Source organism: Lampris incognitus, chromosome 2, assembly GCF_029633865.1.
Source record: "Lampris incognitus isolate fLamInc1 chromosome 2, fLamInc1.hap2, whole genome shotgun sequence".
NCBI lineage: Eukaryota > Metazoa > Chordata > Actinopteri > Lampriformes > Lampridae > Lampris > Lampris incognitus.
Genome location: NC_079212.1, coordinates 32,319,322 through 32,345,210, shown reverse-complemented (window position 1 = coordinate 32,345,210; position 25,889 = coordinate 32,319,322). Strand labels below are relative to the sequence as shown.

Genomic DNA, 25,889 nt, shown 5'->3' with positions numbered 1-25,889 from the left:
TGGTGAACGGGGCCTGGAACCCGAGTGCTGTCGGACAAAAAAGGATAAACGGCCGGACGGGGTCGAGGAGCGGAACTCCCAGGCAAAAATTCCCCAGGGACGCGGAGTGGCTGACCGAGCACCAGCTCAGCAGGTGACGCGTCGAGGTCCTCCTTAGGAGCCGAACGCAACCCGAGCATAACCCAAGGTAAACGATCCACCCAGTTACCATCTGTGAGCGCAGTGCGCAGCGCTGCCTTGAGCGACCGGTGAAAACGTTCACACAACCCGTTAGCCTGAGGGTGATACGCGGTAGTGCGGTGTACCTGCACACACAAGGATCGCGCAAGTGCCGACCAGAGCTCTGACACGAACTGGGGGCCCCTGTCTGAGGTGATATCTGACGGAGTGCCGAAACGGGCGACCCAGGAGGAAAGAAAAGCGCGTGCAACATCCGAGGATGTTGTGGAGGATAGAGGGACAGCCTCTGGCCACCTGGTGGTCCGATCTACCATTGTGAGCAGGTGCGTAAAACCCTGTGAAGAAGGTAGAGGGCCCACCAGGTCCACATGCACGTGGTCGAAACGTCTGGCCGGGATCGGAAACGGTTCGAGGGGCGATTTAGTGTGCTGGTGGACCTTAGTGCGCTGGCACGCTACACATGCAGCTGCCCACCCCTTGACGTCCTTGCGGAGGCCAGGCCAGACGAACTTGGAACCGACCAACTTCACCGATGCCCGAACTCCAGGGTGCGAGAGGGAGTGAATCGAATCGAAAACTCGATGGCGCCAGGCCACTGGAACAACGGGGCGGGGACGGCCGGTGGAGACCTCGCAGAGGAGGGCAGGACTGCCTTCCTGCATCACAGCGTCCTCTAGCTTGAGACCGGTACGCGTTGACCTAAGGGCAAGGACATCCGGGTCACTGGGCTGGTCGGCAGCCATAGCGGAGAAATCCACACCGAGGTGCACAGGACACACAAGCACACGCGACAGACAATCAGCAACAGGGTTGGACTTCCCGGCCACATGCTGAATGTCCGTTGTGAACTCGGAGATCGCCGCTAGGTGGCGCTGTTGACGAGCAGACCACGGCTCAGTCACCTTGGACATGGCAAAAGTCAGCGGCTTATGATCCACATAAGCCGTGAATGGGCGACCCTCCAGCAGGAAGCGGAAATGCCGGGTTGCAAGGTGCAGTGCCAGCAACTCCCGGTCAAAAACGCTGTACTTACGCTCGCTATCTCGCAGTTTGCGGCTAAAAAATGCGAGTGGCTGCCACGCATTCGCCACACGCTGTTCAACCACAGCCCCCACGGCTATGTCAGACGCATCGGTTGTTAAAGCTATGGACGCCGTGGGTGTGGGATGGGCGAGGAGGGCAGCGTTAGCCAGGGCGCACTTAGCTCCGTCAAAGGCCTGGACCTGTTCGGCAGTCCAGTCGACAGGGTCGTTAGCCTTCTTAAGCCGCAGGGCTTCGTAAAGTGGCTGAAGGAGGTGGGCAGCGCGAGGGAGGAAACGGTTATAGAAATTCACCATTCCCAAGAATTCCTGCAATGCCTTAACAGAGACCGGGCGGGGAAATTCCGCCACCGCTTGCACCTTAGAAGGCAACGGGACCGCGCCTTGCGGCGAAATGCGGTGACCCAAGAAGTCAATCACCGGCAGTCCAAACTGACACTTGGCCGGGTTGACTATCAGGCCGTGTTCGTCCAGACGACGGAAAACCTGTTTCAGGTGCGCCAGGTGCTCGTCAGCTGACGGACTAGCCACTAATATGTCGTCGAGATAAACAAACACGAAATCAAGGTCACGCAACACCGAGTCCATCAGCCTCTGAAAGGTTTGCGCTGCCCCCTTCAAGCCAAAAGGCATGCGCATGAATTCGAAAAGCCCAAACGGGGTGATCACTGCGGTCTTGGGCACGTCCTCTGCGCGCACGGGAACCTGATGATAGCCGCGCACCAGGTCCACCTTAGAGAAAATAGTGGTACCTGCCAGGCGTATGGAAAAGTCCTGTATGTGTGGGATGGGATAGCGGTCATTGGCGGTGACGTTGTTCAGGCGGCGAAAATCGCCGCAAGGCCGCCACGACCCATCCGCCTTGGGCACCATGTGAAGCGGCGAGGCCCACGGGCTGTTGGAACGTCTCACTATACCCAGACGCTCCATGATGGCGAACTCCTCCTTAGCTGTAGCCAATTTTACTGCGTCGAGGCACCGCGCGTGCGCAAAAACTGGTGGTCCCAGAGTGGGAATGAAATGTTCTACCCCGTGTTTAGTAACCGCGGTGGAAAAGGCAGGCGTAGTCACCGATGGAAAATCCGCCAGCAAACGCTGAAAAACATCCCCTAATGCTAAAAAGTTAGCGTGTGTTAACGGCCCGGCTCCCCTTGTCTCGCACGGAACAGTGGCGAAAGACACAGCATCAATTAAACGGCGGTTTAAAACATCAACCAGCAGACCATTAGCACACAGAAAATCCGCGCCGATAATAGGAACAGTAATGGCGGCCACTACAAAGTCCCACTCAAAATGGCGCCCGTGGAAGCAAACAGTCACCAACCTTGTGCCAAACGTCGCAATGGACGAACCGTTAGCTGCACTTAACTGTGGGCCGCCGCCTTCGGCCGACCTGTCTGTCTTAGCGGGAGGGAGTAGGCTCTTTTGCGAGCCTGAGTCCACCAGAAACCGTCTTCCTGACATCGTGTCCTTAATGAAGAGCAGCTCACTACATCCGCCAGCGCCCACAGCTGCTACTGAGCGCTGGCCCTGGAGTTTCCCGCCGTCTCAAACGTGCACGGAGGGACGCAGCGCCTCGCCTTGCCGCCGAACCGCTGGTGGAAGAAACAGAGGCCTCTCCCGCGCCGTCTCCGGGCAGTCACTCCAGCCACCACTGCCGGGTCCGCGTCCTCCGACGTCGGCTGCAGAGGCTCCGATGCCACACTGCACAGAGAACCGTCTGGTAGCCAGCAGGACCCGATCGGCCTCCTCAGCCAAACCTCGGCAGTCACCAGCGGCCAGACACGGGGAGTTAGCCAAAGCCGCGCGCACAGGAGACGGGAGCTGGCGCAAGAAAACGTGCGGGAAAAGGAACCCGCCTTCGTCTGAGCCTAGCAGCGACAGCATATTGTCCATGAGATCCACAGCCGTCCCGTCGCCCAAACCGGATAGGGAAAGGATCCTATCTGCCCTCTCTGCGGCAGATAGGCTGTACCTCCGGAGCAGAAGATATTTGAGGGCGACGTATTTATCGTGTTGCGGAGGGGCGCGCAACAGCTGCATGGCCCGGCGTGTGGACTGCTGATCCAGCGCAGCGACGACCAGATAGTATCTGGAGTCGTCCGCGGAGATTCCACGCAGGTGGAACAGCGCCTCGACATGCTGGAACCACGAGGCCGGGTCGCTCTGCCAGAACTCTGGGAGCTTCACAGCCGCGGCGAGAACAGCCGGCTGAGAGAGTTGGGGCGGTGTGGCCGAAGTGGATTCACACACATCTTCTGCTCCAAACATGTTCAATTCGGGGTCACCAATGTGGCAGGAATGAGGAAAAACACATGAGACCAAGGCAAGTTTGATGTTTATTCCTCAACTCCAAAAACCAACTGCAGCAGGAACAACCCTGCCCCGGCGAGCCCGGGAACGTAAACCACGCCCCCAGCTCACAGTCCTGCTGGGTGAGAGGCATAGCCCCTAGTGTCCGCCACAAAAGTGCATAACATGGACAAGTGCAGACATACGTGCAACACAGCCCCTCATTTCACACCCTGCTTATGTCCTGAGTTTAGGAGACTCACTGACAACTGATAGAGGGATGAAAGAGCCAATTCTCGTCCCAACAACACAAAATAGGTGGACTAAACAAAATAATTATCCAAAAGAGTCTGGTTACTTAGGCCTACGCATTTCATATGACAGGTTGCATTTTGCAAACACAAGTCCATAGACCTATATGGTAGGCCTGCAGCTGCCAATACCCTTTCTTCTAGTTCATGCAGCAAGTATTCATTCAGTTCCATACAATGCCCCTGACCTTTTACTTCGGAGTGCGTAGGTTAAAACCGAACCAATTCTGACACAAACGGAGGCAGTGCATTTAGTTGATTTGTGTATCTGATGTGTTGCACTTACCTGCTGTAAGTGAGAAACAAACCAAGTCAAGTACCTGCCATGCCAAAACTTATAGGGCAAATAATATGGACCCTGATTGTATAATCCAGATGATAAGCCCCTGCAAGAGGAGGAGAATGCTTGAGCCTATGTCTGACCCTAAAACTGCTCCAAGACCTTGACCATACATCCATTAGCCCACTATCCCAAGACTGGCCACAGTTCCCTTTCAATTACGTCAATACAGCAAATAAATTTCAATCAAATAATCAAAAAGGGCAATGATTTTCTGTATGACCATAAACAAGGACAAAAACCCAGAATGACCTTGATGACAAGCACATAGTTGTTTCTATTTACAGCTGGATGTGAATTAACTGAAATTTGAATTTACTCTCACCCTGGAGGTAACTGTAATTTAACAGTGGCATTCAGAAACCTTAGAATGAGTTAATGGGAATACCCCGGAGGGTGCACAAACCCCAGAGACATCATCTAGCAGGTCATTAGCAAACCTCAACCCTCACAGCTTCCTCTGTCATGGGGTTTAAGACAAGGAACATTAGGTACTAAAACTATCATTTTCTTACACAAACGCACACACACGCACGCACGCACGCACGCACGCACGCACACACACACACACACACACACACACACACACACACACACACACACACACACACACACACACACACACACACGACACCAAAACCTGAATCAGTCTTGACATCTAAAACATTTCTTTTCTTTTTTTTTTACAGCCTCAAACAAGTCTAAAATCACACACAGAAAAACAGATACCTGCCCAAACCACACTCTACATCAGCTTGCAAAGTGACAGATTAGTGCAGAGGTCTTCAACATTTTTCAGGCCAAGGACCCCTTGGCTGATAGAGACACGGCAGAGGGACCCCCTGTTACATATCATATAAAATTGTGTTGCTTATTAAACCATGCCAACAATAATGTGTAGGGTGGCCGATAGTGCCATGTATAAACGTATATTGTAATGGTGTATACAATGCTAAGCCATTAAAATAATAATTATTGACAGATTCATATATTAATAGAACATGTTTTTTTGTAATTCTTTTTGACACATCCGTGGATTCATCCAATTGTACTGCAAAAGCCTCTGCCAGCCTCAGTTTCTCTACTAGTTGCACCCTCACATCAGATGCCATGTCATCAATACGGCGAGCAACAGTTGTGTCCGACAACAGAATGCTTTTCTGTTTATTAACGTACTCATCATTCCCAAACATTGTTTTGTACATATCACTGGCTGCAGGCAATATTAAATCCTCTGCAATTGTGTATGTTTTTTTGTTCTGAGCAAGCCGAAGAGCAACTTGATAAGAGGCTTTCAAAGCTAGCTCACCAACCTTAGCTGATTGTCTCATGAATGTCTATTGGCCTTTGAGAGATTTGAGACGGGCCTGAAAGTATTCCATTGGTTTTTCTTTCAAGTGAGTATGGGTTGTCTCCATGTGGCGCTGCAGCTTTGATGGCTTCATACTTTCGTTTGACAGCACGGCAGAGCAGATGACACACACTGGTAATTCAACTCCCTCAGTCTCTTTAAAGGTAAATCCAAACGAGATAATTCTCTGAATATTTTCAGGTCTTTCGGGTCATTTGCGCTTAGCAGCAGTTGTAGCATGCTGTCAGCAGGTGCGTTAGCCTCATCCTCTGAACTTTCGCCAGTGGTTCGTGACAAAGTGCAGGGTCTGTCAGAGTTTCTTGGTCAAGAAGTCACAAAGCGATCCATTGTAGATCACATTAATGTAAGAATGGCCGTATATTTAGGCTAATAATACGTACCTATTTGGCTAATATGGCATGCAATTATTTTCAGTGTTTTATTGGCGCCGCACATAGAGTGGTTTAAGATAGGATAGCTAGCTGATGCTTGGCTTTCAGGGTGATCACATTATTTCACGAGGATTCATGGGTATCTTCAATGTTGTAATTTTTTAACGAATAGGAAGATTTATCTTTGCTTATTATAGGCTGTATTTATGTTAATTTGTATTTTTGGACATATTTTTGGAAGAAAAAAAGTTTGGGATCAAATAATTTGGCGGACCCCCTGCAGTAACTCTGAGGACCCCCTAGGGGTTGCGGACCCCCTGTTGAAGAGCTCTGGATTAGTGTATTCACATATTTCTCTGTATGTGTTGCATATTTCTGGGTATGTGCGTAACCTTATTCTACTCACAGATGGAAACTCAAAGTCTTTCTGGCTGACAAGGTTGAGGACATATTCGATCCGGTGCTGGTTCTCTGGGCAGGCCAATTGCACAGGTGGCGTCAGCGTGCTCATGGCTGTTACAATGGTCTGGAAGACATGCACACGCACGCACGCACGCACGCACGCACGCACACACACACACACACACACACACACACACATACACAAACCACTTCATAAGATTACATAGCCTACACCAATAAACCACACATTTATCCAGAACTGAAAATATATATTCACCCTCAAGTGCATAAAACATTAACAACATACCCATACAAATGGCCACTCACAAATAACCATACACAATCATAAGCACGTGCAGGCATGCACACGCGCGAGGGAGCGCACACACGTGCACACACACACACGCATTTAAGAGTGGAGGAGAGAAACACAGTTAGCAAATATCATTTGACTATCTAAATAAAAACTCTAAAAAGCTGCTTTATCCTTCTGTTTATAGGTTACGGTATCTAAATATATAATATCTGAAGTTATGCAGTATTTTTGCAGAGATCTGTTGATAGCAAAAATGACAAAAAGACTTACCTCAATGGCCTCTTTAATATTATTCTTAATGTCGTGGATTTTTTGCTTTTTCTCTCTACCAGAACAAAACAGAAAACGACACACAGGGGCTCAGTGACATAAGGAGTAAATTACAACCACAAATTACAGCAGTTTCTTCAAACTTTTCCGGTTCCCAAATTTACCAGTACGTGTATTGAAGTCTTTTTATGGATTCCTCAAGTGGAAACACACCCAGTTAGGTTCTCATCAGCATGATAGCATCTTTCATAGGTCAGGTGAAGGATTCTCAGAAGCACATGCTCTGCTTGTGAGATGAGGTTTTGCTAAAAAATGAACGCCAATTAATTTTACAGTAATTTTTCAAAGTTGTCCGTGTAGTTTTTGGACTTAAAATAGTATAAAAAGGAACACAAACAATTTAGAGGAATGTTTTTCAGCAGGCTGTCTGTGGAAAATAATTCCCTTTGAAACATGAGCCAAATTTATACTGTAGTACCAACATCAGCCACCGGGTCAATTAGTAAATACTAGCATGAACAGTGTGCTTACAGGCTTGTACGGTACTGTGACCGAGGGTCTAGATTACACACCTACAGTGCAGAAGCAGTGATCATAAGTTCCCATATCTTAAATGCTTGCTAACCTGCTCCTGTACCATTACTGATTCCAAGAACAAGTATTGTTTAGCCCCCCCCCCCCAGGGGATACAGCATGTAACCATGACAGTATGCAACAGTCCCTTGCATAAAATTTGCTTTTAATCCAGACTGGGTAAACAGGCCTTCAACAGCATATGCACAGTTAAGCTGAATCATGCCTGTCTGAGCTGAAACAGTAGCTGTTGATACAAGACATTTGGAGTGTTTGTAATGGTTATATTACAGGGCAGGCAACCTGTGATGGTTTCACTTTGAGCCGGTATAGATGATCACACATTGTGTTAACATTAGTTCCATGAGAGCAGCAAAAAGCGAGACTTGCAGCTTTATTTTGTCCAAGTTTTAACTCTGTAATGAGACACACTGCTGCACAGAGCTAGGATGCTGGGCAGAAATCCCAGCGTGACAGCCAATAAATGACCTGTCTGATGGACTGGGGAGCTGGAAGACCTCTCCCCATACAGATCACACTTTTATCAATTTCAGTCCCATCCAGGAGTTTGATCTTAACAAAAAACAAGAACCAAGCAACCAAAACCTTATTCAACCAACTCCTCAATTTCATCTCCACTCTGTAAGTGATGTGGCATGTGACAGGTGAATTCAACACAGGACCTTACCTTTCAGAGAAACAGACCGGACTGAGCAATGAAAACAGGCCGAAGAGGAATGCAAAGAGGTACTGATAAAGACAGAAGGGCGTATAGTCGTACGTGTTACATCCTGTTGACCCCAAAACGTTTAGTATCAAGTATGTGTTATCAGGTGGCGTTTTGATATGACAGGATCATTCCCGTTCCAGACCTAATTCATATATCACAACCCTCTACTGAAAGACACAATGACATGTACATGCACACACGATGCAAAACCCTGAATAAGTCGACATATAAAACTTCTTTTTTTACAGCCTCAAACAATTCTAAAATACAGCACCAGCATTTGCGTTGTATAGAGATGCACTGATCGACTGGCCGGTGACCGGAATCGGATGATTTTCAGCTTGATCGGGCCATCACTGGTGACTGGCTGGTCAGTCTCAGATAGAACCAATTCTGTGCCGGTCAAATTTACATGCATGCGCCGCACGATGGTTCATGTTGCGCATAAAGAGGCACAGACAGTAATATCACAGCCACACACACACACACACTACAGTATGTCATCGGAAACCATCCTTTACTTTGGGAAAGTAAAGCAGGTTAGATAAAGTGGGATATATTGCAAATCATTTTCAGTGGGATTTTATTTTTACAAAAAAAGCTCTGTCCAGTAACCTGGGGCACTTTTTTATTTTGAGATTTGTTCGAGTGGAGAGTGAGAGAAGGTTCTGTAACCTGCTGCAGTTTCGGAGAAAATTTAAAAATATACAAATATACAATTGAAGTGTCCATTGAAGAAAAGTTACTAAAATGTTTGTGTATGTTGTCAATTACAGTTCTTAAATAATAAAAAAAAACTGAATCGACCAAAATCAGAATCAGCAGGTCAGACTTAAGAAAAAAAATCAGAATTGGCCAAGAAATTTTGCAATCGGTGCATTTCTAGTTTTATATATATATATATATATATATATATATATACATACATACATACATACATACATATATATATATGTTTTGCAAGTTTGGTTGAGACGTTGGTCTGGAAAGAGGTTAACTTGAACCAGACTGAGAAGCTACATTATCCCAAAAATCATTTCCAGTATTACACCATAGAGTCCTGTATTAAACTGGCCCTAACACACACACACACACACACACACACACACACACACACACACACACACACACACACACACACACACACACACTTTTTGCGACACCCTTCAACAAACAGCATCAGTGCATAAAAAGCCTGCAAACACACAATGAGTAACTAAATCATAAGAGACAGAGGAGAGGACAGAAGAGAGAGAAAGACAGAAAGGAGAAAAAGCGAATCAGGCCATGACAGGGAATGAGAGCAATAGAGGGGTAGAGAGAGGGTTTATTGAGTTAGGAGAGAGAATGAGAAGGCCTGTTTACATTTTCAACCTGATGGTTAATAAAAATCACACGGCCCTTACAAAGTAAAGTGTGTGCGCTCTATCCCATCTTAGCTCTCGGAGCATGTGCACATGGCTGTACGTGCTTTCAGAGAAAAAGGGAGAAAGGAATGTACAGCAATAGGTGCAACAATGAATAGGTAACACATGTTACCATGAATGAAGGTAAGAGTGGATGACAGTGGGAAGAATGAATCAAGCAGGAAGTAAAACTCAAGTGCACGCAGCTATGCATGTCTGATCGAATGGCCTGCCATGTAAACATGAAAATAAATACGTCTATACAACAGGATTGCAAGAATGAAAGAAGGAATGAATCTTAAGCCTTTTTGTTAAATCACCCAAGTATGGACCGCTGCACACCAAGGTCGAAATGACAAAACAGAAACAAAACCGAAACTATGCACACTGAAGCCGATATAAAATAAGTTTAATTTTTCGGGTGACATTTCATTTTCTCTTAGTGCCCCTGGTCAGAAATGGACTCACCAAGCTCAGCCAGCAGAAAATATTTCTGAAAACAGAAAGACAAAATATTGGGTACACCCTATGTTGAAATGGTGCATTAGTGCATGACAAGCTTCACCGTCTCATCCGAAACCTGAAGCTTTACCATGACGGCTTTATAAACTACCACAGAATATGTCTGGGGCAACTTGACGTCCTTTTGAGGATGCTATTCTCAGCCAGGAATCTTCCTTCAGCTTGGAGTCCTTGTGTTTTTGTCATAAAAGGACAGGATGCTGAACAACAATATTGATCAGCGGCTTGTTTTCTCCCGGCTTGGATTACGTGGCATCATTAACGGCCATGCACTCATTCTCGGCTGCAAAACTTTGCGACAAACGAGAGCTATATGTCTTGTTTGACCAGTTGAAATATGAGGATTTAACTACCATTTTCTGTCTTTTGAATATTTTGTATTAAAATCCTGACATTGTGCGCAACAGCCTGCACATGAAAGGAATTTGACTCTTGAGCAAACTGAGCAGGGTGGGTGGCTCACGTAGAACACGAGATATCACACAGGGTTATAAAAAACAGCATATCAAAATAGGTGAGAAAGTTCAGAAAAGGGGAAAGTGGGTCTGCTACACACAATGCACAAATGGTTGCTTAAAAGTCAAATAAAAGTCTGTAAATAAAGGCGTTTATCAAATTTACAACACAAAAATTTAGAAAAAGTGGGCCTCAGTTGAGAAACAGTTGACAGTACACACACACACACACAGCATCAAAAATTAACACACATCAGTCGCCAAATACGGGTAAATTTAGTCTTTGCCGAGTAAATTATGGAGACCACCCGCCATTCTGGCCAGTAGAAAAAAATGAATTTCCCACACGTGCCAGTGAAAGCTGCTGGTTCGCTGTCACTTCAATCTGCTAGACCTGCAAAGTTATGTGTGTCGTGCATAATACGTAATTACGTCAGTCTTCAAAGTACGTGATTTTTTTTGTTACAGTATTTGAGGTACTTGTTGTCATCTGGGAAGTTGAAACAAACCCAGCTATGTAGAGACTTGCAGCAGTGGATCCCTCAGAAAAGAAAAAGAAAACAGGTGAACTTCGGGCCGAAGAGACCACTGCTGCCATGGCCAATACATGCGCTCCCAGGGGCATCCGGGTGACGTAGCGGTCTATTCCATTGCCTACCAACACGGGGATCAGCAGTTCAAATCCCCTTGTTGCCTCCGGCTTGGTTGGGTGTCCCTACAGACACAATTGGCCGTGTCTGCGGGTGGGAAGCTGGATGTGGGTATGTGTCCTGGTCACTGCACTAGCACCTCCACTGGTCGGTCAGGGCACCTGTTCAGAGGGGAGGGGGAACTGGGGGGGAATAGCGCGATCCTCCCATGCGCTATGTCCCCCTGGCGAAACTCCTCACTGTCAGGTGAAAAGAAGCGGCTGGCGACTCTACATGTATCGGAGGAGACATGTGGTAGGTAGTCTGCAGCCCTCCCCGGATCCGCAGAGGGGGTGGAGCAGCGACCGGGATAGCTCGGAAAAATATGGGTAATTGGCCAAGTACAACTGGGAGAAAAGGGGGTAAAAATCCCCCCTCCAAAAAAAAAAAAAAAAAAAAAAAAATGCATGCGTTCCCTCATCTCATCCACCGACACTGTCAAGCAGGAGACAAGGAGGAAAATTGTTTTGAGAGTGAACTGTCTGAAGAAGACTGAACATGCTACTACAGAATTTACTACTACTACTTTCAGCTGCTCCCATTAGGGGTCGCCACAGCAGATCATCCGTTTCCATCTCTTCCTGTCCTCTGCATCTTCCTCTGTCACACCAGCCACCTGCATGCCCACCCTCACCACATCCATAAACCTCCTCTTTGGTATGACCTTTGACTGAATTTATTAATGTTACTTGTTTTTACTTGTAATTTTTAATTCCTCTATAATAGTTATATTCTCAAATGTCTTAATAAATTATCTTTCTTGCCTTTAAAGGTGAAAACTACTGAATTTATCAATTCAAATGTGTTACACTTTAGTGTTGAAACAATTGAACTAATATTTCTGCATACAGTTAGTGGTACTACTATTATTACACTGCACACTATTATAATATTGATTGAGAATCGAATATGAAATCAAGACAACATGATAAATAGTAGCAGCAAATTGCAACAGTAAAAAGCAATTTTTCCCCCATCTGCAGGTAAAAGAAATCTGTCTGGCCAGTAATTTTTTTCATCTACCAGCCACTTTGGTAGGTAAGCCAAAAAGTTAAATTTGGACCCTGCGCATGCACGCGCGCACACACACACACACACACACACATGCACACGCACACTTTTCCATAACTTTGGTATTCTCCCACAAGATCACGGATAATTACTCAGTGAAGCAAATCAAAACATCAGTTTTGTAATTCATCTCAATTTTATGGACTGAAATATTTGCATATATGTACACAACACTTAAAAATCAATTATATATTTCGCATGTTTAAGGTTTTGCATATTGATGGTGACTGGAATGGGACTGAGTACTCTGTTTCCCATAATGCATCTCTGCCTACATAAGGAAGTGCATGTCAAAGGCCCCATCGGGGAGGAAAAGGAGAGCATTAATCATTAGATTTTTCCAGCCAGTCTGTGAATTTAAACTCATGAACTCTTGGTCACAGGATGATTTTTCCCCCTAACCTTTAGACAACAACAACAACAACCCACAATCCTTTGTCCCAAAAATCTTAAATCACAAGGATTTTTCTAAGAAGTTGGGACCTTTTCAGCAGTAAATCAGTAGATTCATCTCTGGACAATGAATCCAGACTCATTAAAACTTTTTAGTTCTCCCATCATGTGGAGACCCAACAGCAGTTGGCCCGCAGGAGCCATTTTAGGTCCTGACCTACATAGTTACAAATAAATAAATAAATAAATAAAAGCAACAAACTAACTACCACACGTAGGAAAAAAACCTTCATCTTAGTGTTCTTAGAGATGACGCAGACATAACCAGAATTTAAGGATTAGAAACATTAAAACAGCGTCCAAAATGTTTAATCTACCCACATCCATATGCTTCCAGCATGTGTACATGCGCACGCGCGCGCACACACACACACACACACACACACACACACACACACACACACACACTATTTTTCCTTTCTACCATCACAATCTAAATGGGAATAAACCAGCTTTTTATTAATAAGCACACATGGCTATGTGGGAACCATACATAGTCTTAACAGAAAGTACATAACATAACAGAAAGTACCCAGATGATCCAATTTTACGAAACAATGTCACAGATCTGACAGGACGTGATGATTTTGTCTGCGTGTTTGTGTGTCTTGTTAATGAAGATAGACACACACACACACACACACACACACACACACACACACACACACTCCAAAGTGTTGTGGAGTCACGAGCTGGGTCACACGCTGCTGTATGCCTTAGGGGATGATTTTCTAGTCTAACCTAGCAAGATGCTTCTGTCTTCATCATTGCGTCCACCACACCAGCACACAAAGACACACATACCAACACAGATAGACAGACACACACACACACAACATAAACATAAAAAAAGAAACAAAACTAAAGAAAAAACCCCACATTGACAACAATGAATTTTTACCCGAAAAAAAAGGGGGGGAGGGGGCAAAAGAAGAAAAAACATCATCACATCATAAATTAAGCATATTAAATCCTAGTCCAGCACAAAGGAGCTGGACAACTTCAAAAGATTAATTCAAAAGATAGGAGCAAGAATCTGCGCACTCCTTTCATTAACCTGGGTACATGGGCAGTGTTTTACACACACACACAACAATACAAAGCATGCCGACAAGTCCCACCAGTGTATTCAAAAGTCAATTTGGCATACTTTAATGATGAACAGATAACCTCTGAGTTGTCCTGATCTAGTAAACCCCACCCGCCTGGTGTTCCAAACAGGTTAAAGGTGCCATGAGTAATATTTCAGCTTTCCCGGAGCATAATAATGTAATGTAATAATATGACTAGTAAATATCAGCAGGGGCTGCTGGATGGCACTGACTGAAACAAATTAAGTGACCCCCCCCCCGATTTCTGCATTTAAAAACACAACAGCCAGACCGGCTGAGATGTTTTTGTGTTTGTCTGATGCCTTGTCCCCTTAAAAGGCTTGGCCTACACTCTGTCCTCAGCAAACTATGCTGTGATTGCAGCAAACAATCACAGCCTTGTGAGGGTGCTTGAAAATAGCAAAAGCTGCCAAATATACGGTGTACCTGTTACCTTTCTATTTGAATTTGCATGTCTTGCTTTGGTTTGTTGTTATTCATATCAACAAATGACAGGTCAAGGTTCAAGCAGAACTACACAAAGCACCTTTAAAACAAACATCAACAACAACTTGCATTTACAATTCGGCCCGGTTTGCTCCAGTATAGAGCTTGGTAAAAGGTCTGCCTGATGGTAGCCAACCAGGCTCAATGAACCTAGGTCAGCCTAAATGTTCTGGTAATTGACTAGCATTAGAGGATGGATAGAGAGAGCGAGAGCGAGAGAGAACCAGAAACTGAACTATAAACTATGTATGAACTATGTTTGATTTGTCAAAGTCTCTCATTTCCACCAACCATCCCTTGACATTGTTGGCTGGGTTTTATGGGGTATGTCAAGGAAACACCACATGGGGAGGGAAGAAGCGGCTCCTTAAAGCAGATTAGAGTCAAAATAGTTTCTTCGGTTTCTTTAAAACCTAACACCTGTAGGATTTTCACTCAACAAATCATACGTCAAATGTAAAACGACCAACAGCACAACATTTCGTACATATGCAGTCTTTCAAAATTTGACCGTGGATCTGATTTTTCTAACAAGTTAATCCCAATGACACCCAATGCTGAATTACAGTTGTATGCCATTATTTCCTTGTATTCCTTCTCTCTCTCACCCCACATGCAACCAAAACCTGAAGCCAGTGTCAAGAGGGGAGGGGTCTTAAAAGACCACTACACTTATATATTAATTCAGCTCTCCCATAGCATCACAATCACATATCATGTGTTGGTTTGCAAGTCAAATTTCTGAGCCATGACTGGACTAAAATGCACACACCTGTTGAGAAAATCAAATGTTGCATTAATATTTATCATATCATACTTACTCTGCATTGAAGCCGTTGACATGCAGGATCCTCATTTGTTTCACAATAGTGCTCTTTCCTGACTCTCCAGCCCCTGAGAGAGAGAGAGAGAGAGAGAGAGAGAGAGAGAGAGAGAGAGAGAGAGAGAGAGAGAGAGAGAGAGAGAGAACTGTTAAGACTCAGTTGGTAAAAAGTGGAGCGAGACAACACATACACCCAAGTACCAATAAATACATGAAAGATTGGAAGATGGGAAAAGTTAATTGTGAAATGACAGCATTATGGCACACAGAATGATGTCTTTTATCAGGGAACAGGAGGCAGGGGAAAGTATAGGCCTCCACCAATAGGGCCAAAATGAGAATCCTGATTAGGTTGTTAGATATCGTGAAAGCTATTATTAGTCGCAATTATTATACTTGAAATTTAGCAGCAAGATTTTATTGTGTACTGTTTTATTTTGCAACTTACACAAAAACCATTTGACCATTTTCAACTTCAGCAGACGTTCAAAAAGGAACATTTCAAATAAGACATTTCATTTCACTGACACTATTCTATCATAATGAATAACTATGCAAAGATTATTAAATTATCGCTGATTACAGGATTATATACTGTAGCCCTTGGTAATTATGACTTTTTTTGCCTCATTGTCCGTGGCGCAGAAACCATCTCATGACACACTATCGACACACTCATCAGATGAGGTTGGCCAATAGTACATACTTTTTAAAGGAAAGTTTATTTAGTGAGTTGTTATCAAGTACAGTGGGATACAATAGCTATACATTTTTTGGTTAAAGCGTTTTATTCTGCAATTTAACAAGCTAAGTCCTCAACTTGTTGAGTCATCAAGCTCCAAAGAGCTCCCTAGCACATCTAACTTGTAAAGAACAGCTAGTTAGGAGGCTTGTTAATGGCTTAAACGTGGCATAGATCAAAAGCAACTGTTATTCTCCTCAGTATGTGGGAAATTTTTCAGCACTTTGAAGGCAAAAACTAAAGCTTAGCGAGGAAACATTTAGTCTGTGGCCCTGTTTACACCTTGCATTAACATGCTCAGTGATGTAAATAGGTATGCGTCCTGTGCCTCTGAAACATCGAAACCTGAAAGGACGCAGTAAACTCACTATCAACGCATACATATTTTTCCCTGATAATGCTACATTGTGAACAACAAATCCACGAATCCATGTTGAAATCATAGGAAGAAACAAAAGAAACCTCGCCACCGAGTCACCATTTTCTAACCTTCTGCACAAGTGCACATCTAACTTGCGCATCGCGACATGCTACTTAAGTTGCAACAAGCTTGCCACACAGATTTAATTTCAACAATCAAGGCAACAATCTTGGCATTAGTAAATAAACTCACGTGGCCACTGTCACTCATGTCGATGATGACCAATGATCTAAGGCTTTACGCAGTGCATTATAAATCATTTTGGTGCTACTATGGTGCCACAGACACCATTTTGTTTTTTCTTTGAATAATGTTTTGTTCGCATGTGTTCTATTAAACGTTTATTTGATAATTAATTTTGGCGCTATTATGTTGCTACAGACACTAGTTTGTTCATTTCATACTATTTTGTAGCATGTCATGATGATGTGACATTGTTTTGTAAATAAAGTTTTCAGATTTGGGATTTTATTTGTTTAATTTTCCAATACATTTTCAACACATACATGAATGTGATTATAACTAAATATGACACCAAACACGAGTTTAACACTATAATTTGTCGTAATTTTATTTTTTTATTTTTTATTGGGGATCTACTCAATTTCCCTGGGACCCACTCAAATCACCACCTGTAGGTCCTGAGGACTCACTACATTGCAAAACCTATTTACATCACTGCATGCGTCTTAGGTGATCTCATCACATACGTGGAGAGCTATAAGTACGTCAGTTCACACCTGGCATGAGAATAAGTCCCCACATGCGTCTCGAGTGACGTGATTGGATCTCATTTCCGTTTGCAATGCGTTGTTGCTTTTAACCGATGGGAGGCAGCAATGCACTTCCTGTGCAGCGAATCGTTGTGGCTTTTTTTTTTGTTTTCACACTTTACTGGTCTTTTCAGATGGCAAGTGATTGATGCGCCGAAGGGGCGATTCGGATATTACATCTTTTGCACGCACAAATTCATTATTTTCAATGGAGACGCACGACAAGCACACTCCAAACCGAAAGAAATGCTCTCATGTCAATCATTTTCACATCAGTCAATTAATCAATCATGTCCACAGGACTTGGTTCACCCTTTCCGTCCAAGGACAAACCAAGCAGTAAAGCTGTGAGGGATTTAAGGTGCTGGAAATCCATTTAATCTTTGTTTTGACTTTTTTTCTTAGTTACGTTAGTTTGGTCAGTGAGGCGTACTGCTAAATTACAGCAAACTTTCCGCATGAAATGAAAAAATCAACTGACCACCACAGACCGCTTGTGTTATAGGATACAGCTATGAAAACGATAACACGCAAGATAGTGGAAGGGGAGGAGAATTCCGATTGAAATAGTCGCCCAATGACAGGCTTATACCCACAGCCTACTTTCTGTGAGTCAGACTATTTGTGATTTGGACCATTTGTCACATTTCATGTTGCGATAACTTACATCATTGCAGCACGCAGCTTTTGGTTGCTCAGTAACGGCAGGCATGACAGTTGCTCAACCTCCCAAGAACCTTGGATAGAAGGATGAAGCGGCATGGCTAGCATTTCCAGATGCAATGTCTGAACGGCCCCTAAATAATTCATTTTCAGTGAGAAGCGAGCGGGTAGGTAGGGAGGCACGGGCAATCTGTCAGGTGGAGCAACAAGCAGACGCAATCCCGTGAAACTGTCGTGGTCTTGCTCGTCTCACGCACACACCCGCTGCCAGAAAGAGAGACCAATCCTTACCGTGGGATATATATATAAATGTTTTCTAAACCGTTATATATATCAACTAAACTCAACTCAATAAACTGAATAATTTGAAAGTTAGTAGTTAAGTTATTTAGTTATAGAGTCTTTCAATATTGTAATATATGACGTGGTGGAAGCCATGTTTCAAATACACTACAAATATTTCAAGAAGATATATTTTAATATTGTAACGTATGTTGCTATAGTAGTAGTAGTAGTAGTAGTAGTAGTAGAGCCTATGAAGAAAATACTGTTATACTGGTAGGGATACAGTGGTGCACAGAAGCCCTTTCCATGGTCACCACGTGTAGAGCGCCTGGCGTTTACTTGCGGAGCGCTTTTCCACCTGTTTATTCACATGAGGAGCGCATCGAAAACCTGCGGATCCAAGCAGGCACGCAGGCGGAGTGTCACTTGCCACCTGAAAAGACCACAATATGACTCTGCTGGCATGCAAATGAATAGGTACTTCCACTTACGCAGAAGATATCAGTTGAGTAGGCGGGCCTTCAATGTGGCCCAAGACACATTCGCATACACACTGCTAAAAGAATGTAGCCATATGCAGCCCAGACCACCTTCAAATGTGGTCGGAGCGATCGGATCGCAATATGTCCTCAATGCGTCTTGGGTGCATTCACACCTGTACTTAGAGCTTTTCACTTGTGATCCGGTCACTCAAAATGCAGTAATTAATTAGTTAATGCTGGATGTAAACAGGGCCTATGTTAATGAACATTCAGTAATGTCTTTATGAGATACACTCCCAAGTCCTCACAGGTGTGATTTAGGTGTGAGGGACATACAAACTCATCACCTGCTCACAGAATTTTTTGTTTATCGTCTGTGAAACGTTTAATGTGCACACTGATGGCGCTGTGGGACGCTCTTCTGTGTCGCACCGGTGTGTGTGTGTGTGTGTGCGCGTGTGTGTGAGGTGATGGTATGGCATCATTACTCTGACAGAGATAGGAGCTGTAAAGCCAGTTGATGTTGCATCTGCATTATTCAGCTTATAGTGTGTGGGGAGAAGCTCGACAACACGGCAGTATACAAAAATTGATGTCTACAACTGCATCAGAGTATGTAAACGATTTTGAGTCCACAAAGCTCACTCTGGGTGTGTGACACACAAAACAGGCTTGTACTGCTATGAATTAAAGTTTTTTTCTACATCTATCTTAATATAATATATATATATATATATAAAAAACACCATTGATGGTTTCAGAAAAAAAACTATATATATATATATATATATACACACATATACACACACACACACACACACACACATACATATATATATATATCCATCCATTATCCAAACCGCTTATCCTGCTGTCAGGGTCACGGGGATGCTGGAGCCTAACCCAGCAGTCATTGGGCGGCAGGCGGGTAAATGGCGGCACGGTGGCGTAGTAGTTAGCGCGGTTGCCTCACAGCAAGAAGGTCCTGGGTTCAAGCCCCGGGGTAGTCCAACCTTGGGGGTTGTCCCAGGTCGTCCTCTGTGTGGAGTTTGCATGTTCTCCCCATAGCTGCATGGGTTTCCTCCAGTTTCCTCCCACAGTCCAAAGACATGTAGATCGGGTGAATCGGCCATGCTAAATTGTCCCTAGGTGTGAATGGGTGTGTGTGTGGGCCCTGTGATGGACTGACAGCCTGTCCAGGGTGTCTCCTCCTACTGGGATAGGCTCCAGCATCCCCATGACCCTGAGAGGAAGATAAGAAGTTTGGATAATGGATGGATGACTGTGAAACCAAACTTAAATGTATCGAGTCTGTGCAGTGTGCGAGTGTGTGTGAGTGTATACATACATATATATTTTTTTTTTTTCATAGCATTTTTTTCTGAAACCATCAATGGTGTTATAAGTGCTCAACTAATGAGGAGTGGAATATCAACACAGAAACAGGAAAAAAACAGCATTAAAACGTTTTTCTCCTGTATCTGTGTTGATACTTTTTTTCATATGTATATTATTATTAGCCTGGTTTAAGACATTCAATTTTCTTGTATTTGACATTTGGAGATCTGTGATATGGTAAAACTTGATATCACTATAACCCAGGATTAAAGAGGTGCTGGTAGCATCTTTAGCTACTTAATTGCAACCCATTATTTTATCAATGGATGGCCTCTGCTTATCTGCTGCTAGATATAAGACGTGGCCCTGCAGCCCTTATGCTGTGGTGTCATACGTCATACCAATGCACTGGCTAATACAGAGCCAGTTAACATGTTGTGGCCTTTTTGCACATTCCACATCTTCACTGTCTCTTGGTTGGATTCAGTTTTAGCAATGAGCACACATAGATATCAGTCAATATTTTTGTCAATACTTGCTCTTTGCTAAAAGTAAATCCAACAGATCCATTACCAAATCGGCACTAAAATATCTTTGTAATATTAAATCTCCCCCAGCCCTATTTAAGATTATTCTTTATCCTGCCACCTCACTTTCAGCCAAATCTCCCGGTCAGGGCTGATGTGAAATTAACAGCCAAAATGAAAACATGTTCATAACTTTGACTATAGCTCAAAACCAACAGCTCAATCTATTTTGAGGAACAGGCCTATGTTCTTTGTGCTTTGTCAAGTAAAAGTGTGTGATCTCTAAAACTGAGTGACCTTTTCATTTTAAAAAGGTCAGATTTACAACCAGAGAATAGCATTATTTGTGTCACTATCGACTGTTCATGTCAGTAAAAAAAATGTGCCTGTGTGATGAGACCTGTAACTGTTAAAGTCTTTCTGGATCGGACAGGAAGCGTTAAATGAAGCAGGGATGGGCTAATGCTGAGATCAGAATGTGGCTGATACAGGCTAGAAATACAGCATCTTTGCTTAAATGTGCTCCTAAAAGCAAAAACCCGGTGCATAGACCTAAGCTTAACCATAACACATCCTCAATCAGGCTTTACTTTCCCTTTTCACATACAGATGATTTTAGGTTTTGTTTTGTTTTTTTGCAAGTACCTCCCTAAGCTTTCTTACTTTCCTTGTCTATTTAACTTAGATATCCTACAAACTATAACTTACATCCTACATACTTCATTTGGGCAATAAACTAAGTCAAATTATTTTTGTGTGCAAACACACTTGGCTAATTAGACTAATTCTTGCATTAATGTAAGAAAACAAATGAATGATTTTTTTTTTTGTTCAGTGACCCAATACTAGATTTCCAAGTCTCTATGTTCATTAAAAAAAGTAAAAGACTGGATGGGTGTACTGTATCAACTTGTACATATGAAACGTACGACCAGGGTTTTTCTTGCAGAATTTTTTTCCAGTGGCCACCAAAATGATTTTCTTTGCCAAAGACAAATTGGGGCTGCATATTAAGGGGGGGGGGGGGGGGACAAAATCATTTGAATCAGTTTTAGTGGTTTGAATTCTTGACCTTGAATTCTTACATATTATCTATCACCAGTAGAAGGCGCTGTAACAAACAACACCTCCAAAAGCAGAAGCAGCAGTATTCTACAGCTCTGAGCATGCCATGGCACACTGGATGAAAAGCCCTCGTATATCGAAACAATGATTTGAAACCAAGGCGGCACGGCAGCGCAGCGGTTAGCACTGGTCGCCTCACAGCAAGAAGCTCTGGGTTCGAGCCCCGGGGTAGTCAAACCTTGGGAGTCATCCAGGGTCATCCTCTGTGTGGAGTTTGCATGTTCTCCCCGTGACTGCGTGGGTTTCCTCTGGGTGCTCCGGTTTCCTTCCACAGTCCAAAGACATAGGTTGATGCTAGATCCAACAGGGTGTAGGCAGGGACGTAGACGTAATTGGTTGTTGGTTAGGGTTTAAACTCTTTCTGAATTTCCATTGTTAGTAAGCATTAACGTTAGCTATCGTTACAGTACGATCTGGCAATATTAAGGTCAGTCGTAAGCAAGCTAGCTAAATGTTTCAGTGCGCATCGTTTGTTTCAAGTCAGTGCGCTTCGAGGTTCCGCGCTATTGGCCGACACAACAGCCAATCACGGCCACTTCCGTGCCTACACCCCGTTAAATCCAGCATCAACCAAAGACATATAGGTCAGGGTGAATCGACCATACTAAGTTGTCCCTAGGTATGAATGTGTGTGTGTGTGTGTGTGTGTGTGTGCGTGTGTGTGCGTGCGTGTGTGTGTGTGTGTGTGTGTGTGTCGGCCCTGTGTGATGGCCTGGTGGCCTGTCCAGGGTGTCTCCTGCCTGCTGCCCAATGACTGCTTGAATAGGCTCCAGCATCCCCGCGACCCTGAGAGCAGGATAATTGGTTCGGATAATGGATGGATGGATTTGAAACCAAGCGGCAACCTCCAGGGCTGAAAAATTACGCCAACGTGGAAGTGCCAAAAAACTGCAGTTCCTCGACTGGCCACTTGAGGCTGGCTCCAAAACCGAGTTAATACGACCACAATGTTGAAATGCCCAACGTTATAACAGAAATAACCATGTTTACAGCCTGGTACAAAAAATGGTTTTGGCCTCTAATTTCCCCGTTCACGACAACTGTACTGGGGGTGAATTTGTATATAACTCACCTGTTTAAATTATATTAAGGCTTAAATGTAAGCATAATTAAGAGCGTGTCTGCTTTGAGTGCCAGGTGGGCCAGGACCTGGTCGCAATGCGTATCCATAGCACTGTGTATTTAAATAGCCGTTAACTTTATTTGGGTGCTGTCCGGTTGACTATTTTTTTCAGCGAATCTTACTCTTATATCCTCCATGTGAAGCAGCCATTTCAAGTTGGTCATTTCTTAGCGTGCGATAAATTTGAAATGGGCTGCAGCCAACCAGGATATGCCAAAGGGAGACTCGTGAAACTTGTATCAATCATAGTTGATAATCTATCAGTGTAGAAAAACACTTTTTTCCAGCTAATTTGTCAGTTACGGAATTATTTTTCATGTGAAGCAGCCATTTTCGAGTTGGTTCTGATAGCATGCGATAAATTTGGAATGCAAGTTCGCACGGCGGAGCCGGGCAGTCAGGTTGCCACCGAGGTTGTGGGAGCGCATATTGACCTCGGTTTCTTAGTCAGAGCCACCCCTCGCTCCACCCTCTTGTCCAAATATGGTCACGTCCGGTATCAAAAACCAAGATGGCGAGGGGAAAATGCGAAACTCGAGGCTTCAAAACGGTAGTCCACAAACCAATGGGTGACGTCATGGTGTCTACGTTCATTATTTTATACAGTCCATGTTTGAAACACGAACTTCAAAAAAGTTAAAAGCCTTAATAAGGGCATGGTATGCTGAACTGAACTAGGGATGATAGCTATCATCTTAGTAGACACTTAAAGGTACTTTTACCTCATTATGTTACTGTTATGTATGCACACATCGACAGTGCTGCATTTGATTTGGTGCTGTTCTATTGTGCTGGGATCGATTGGTGATGCCTGCGGGCTCTGGGTTGTTTGATCGGGTCTGCCTTTGATGCTGTGTCAGTCTAAATAAAGAATGCCACGGAGAGGTTGTGTCGAGCGACAGCGCTGTGTCCTGACGTGATTTCTAAATACAATATTGGCGACGAGGATGGCTGATATCTCTCTCCCACCACCTGCCCCCTTCCTGGCATTACCTGGCGAGCCTCCGGTACCATGGACTCGCTGGCTACATAGTTTTGAAAATTACATCATCGCCTCAGGGCTCGACGACGTGAGCCAGGCTAGGAAGACGGCTCTGTTGCTACACTGCTTGGGAGCAGAGGGTCATCGTGTGCTCGGGTCTCTGGGGAACGTCACAAGCTTTGCCGAAGCTGTGGGACTTATGAGCACCCATTTCGCTGCTCCACAGAGTGCCCTCCTTCGGCGATTTATATTCCGTCAGCGACACCAACTGCCTGGTGAGTCTGTGCGGCAGTACGTAGCTAATTTGCGAGGGCTAGCTAGCTCATGCAAGTTTGGCCCGCTTCAGGACGAGATGGTTCGCGACCAGCTAATCGAACACACCAACAACGCAAAGGTGCGTGAGACTCTCCTGCTGGAAAAAGACGATCTGCTGCTGTCCAGAGCAATTACCATCGCACTACAGGTTGAGGGAGCAGCTGAGTGTGCTGCTATGCTAAATACACAGCAAGTGGCCACCTCCAGTCAAGCTGCCAACGACTCCTCCCTCTACTCACGGCTGCCCCTCGGGACGCAACCCAACCAGAGCGAGGCGGGCGCCGACTCCACTGGGGACGTCTTGCAACTGCAACGACGGCGTTCTCGGCCCCGCCCTCAACAGTCCTGTGGTAACTGTGGGTCTCGGTCTCATGTTTCAAGGGCTCAGAACTGCCCTGCCCGTGGCCAGACATGCCGTAGCTGCGGTAAGCACAATCACTTTGCCAACGTCTGTCGATCTTCCCCGGCTGGGTCAGAGGGCCACACCCCCCAGTCTTCAACCGCCGTCATTCACAAGGTGAGCTCTGGGCCAGTGTCATTCAAATCATGCACAGTCAACATTAATGATGTGTGCATCCCCCTGCTGTTGGACACCGGTGCAAGTGTGTCTCTCCTGAATGTTGATACCTACAGTCAATTTTTCGGTTCACTGCCACTGTCCGCACCCTCAGCTGTCCTCTGTGGGTATGGTGACTCCAAAATCGATCTGGTTGGCTCTCTCCAACTGACTGTCCGCTATGGAACCAAGCTGGTGCCCAATGCAGTTTTTCATGTGGCACGCCGTGGGGCCAACCTGATGGGCCTGGACCTGTTCTCCGCTCTGGGGTTCTCCCTCTTAGACACAAGGGGGGCAGCAATCCTGACTGTCGCCACACCTTGGCAGCAGAAGTGGCCATCGCTGTTTATGGGGCTGGGCTGCCTCTCCGCCTTCACCCATCAACCTCTCCTCAACCCTGCTGTGAAATCTGTCATCCAACCACTGCGCCGCATCCCGTTGGCTCTCCGTGATGGGGTCTCCGCCGAGCTGCAACAACTGCTGGAAGCTGGCATCATTGAAACGGTGGACGCGTCACCTTGGGTCTCAAACCTCGTGGTGGCTAAGAAGAAGTCGGGGGGCCTGCGTGTCTGCGTCGATCTACGTGCAGTAAATAAGGGAGTGGTCCCTGATAAGTATCCACTGTCCACCTCAGAAGAACTCACTGCTCAGTTCTATGGCTCTGAGGTGTTCTCCAAGCTCGACCTCAGACAGGGGTACTTACAGGTGCCCCTCCACCCCAGCAGCCGAAACCTCACAGCCTTTGTGACACATGCAGGAGTGTTTCGCTACACCAGGATGCCTTTCGGTCTCAGCTCCGCCCCTAGCTGCTTCCAGAAAATCATGGTCTCCGTGCTGGCTGGCATACTGGGCGTGGCCATTTATCTGGACGATATAGTGGTACACGGGCCCACCAGTGAAATCCACGACAAGCGCTGCTGTCCACATCTGGGACAGGCCACAAACCCCTGAGGCTGCACCGCTGGTCTGACCGCCTCCGCCAGTACAACTTCAGCCTGCAGTTCACCCCAGGCAGAGACAATGTTGTCGCCGACCTGCTCTCTCGCTCTGTCTCCACCCCAGCTCCACAGACGGACACTGACTGTGTGGAAAAGGACATTGTCCAAATGCTACACACACCCCTCCAGGCCACTGTCTCTCTGCAGGAGCTGAGGGCAGCCTCTGAACAGGACCATGTCCTCTCCCAGCTCCGCACCTACATCCAGAACGGCTGGCCTCACAAGGTCCCAGAGGAGCTGGCTGCGTTCGCCCGAGTCAGACAGGAGCTCTCCTGCTGGAACGACACCTGCGTGGCACGTGGGTTTTGCACAGTGGTCCCAGCTGCTCTCCGTGCACGTGTTTTG

General features: G+C 45.2%; 1 protein-coding gene across 1 annotated transcript in view; it reads right to left on the bottom strand.

The window, feature by feature from the left end:
- The window catches only part of LOC130134086 (guanine nucleotide-binding protein G(s) subunit alpha), a 53,726-nt gene that overhangs the window by 19,248 nt on the left and 8,589 nt on the right, over nucleotides 1-25,889 (bottom strand). The window contains exons 2-4 of the mRNA XM_056302151.1: nucleotides 15,213-15,285; nucleotides 6,895-6,949; nucleotides 6,313-6,432 (exon numbers count right to left, since the gene is read on the bottom strand). Coding sequence (XP_056158126.1) covers nucleotides 6,313-6,432; nucleotides 6,895-6,949; nucleotides 15,213-15,285 — 248 coding nt within the window. The remainder of the gene's footprint in view (nucleotides 1-6,312; nucleotides 6,433-6,894; nucleotides 6,950-15,212; nucleotides 15,286-25,889) is intronic.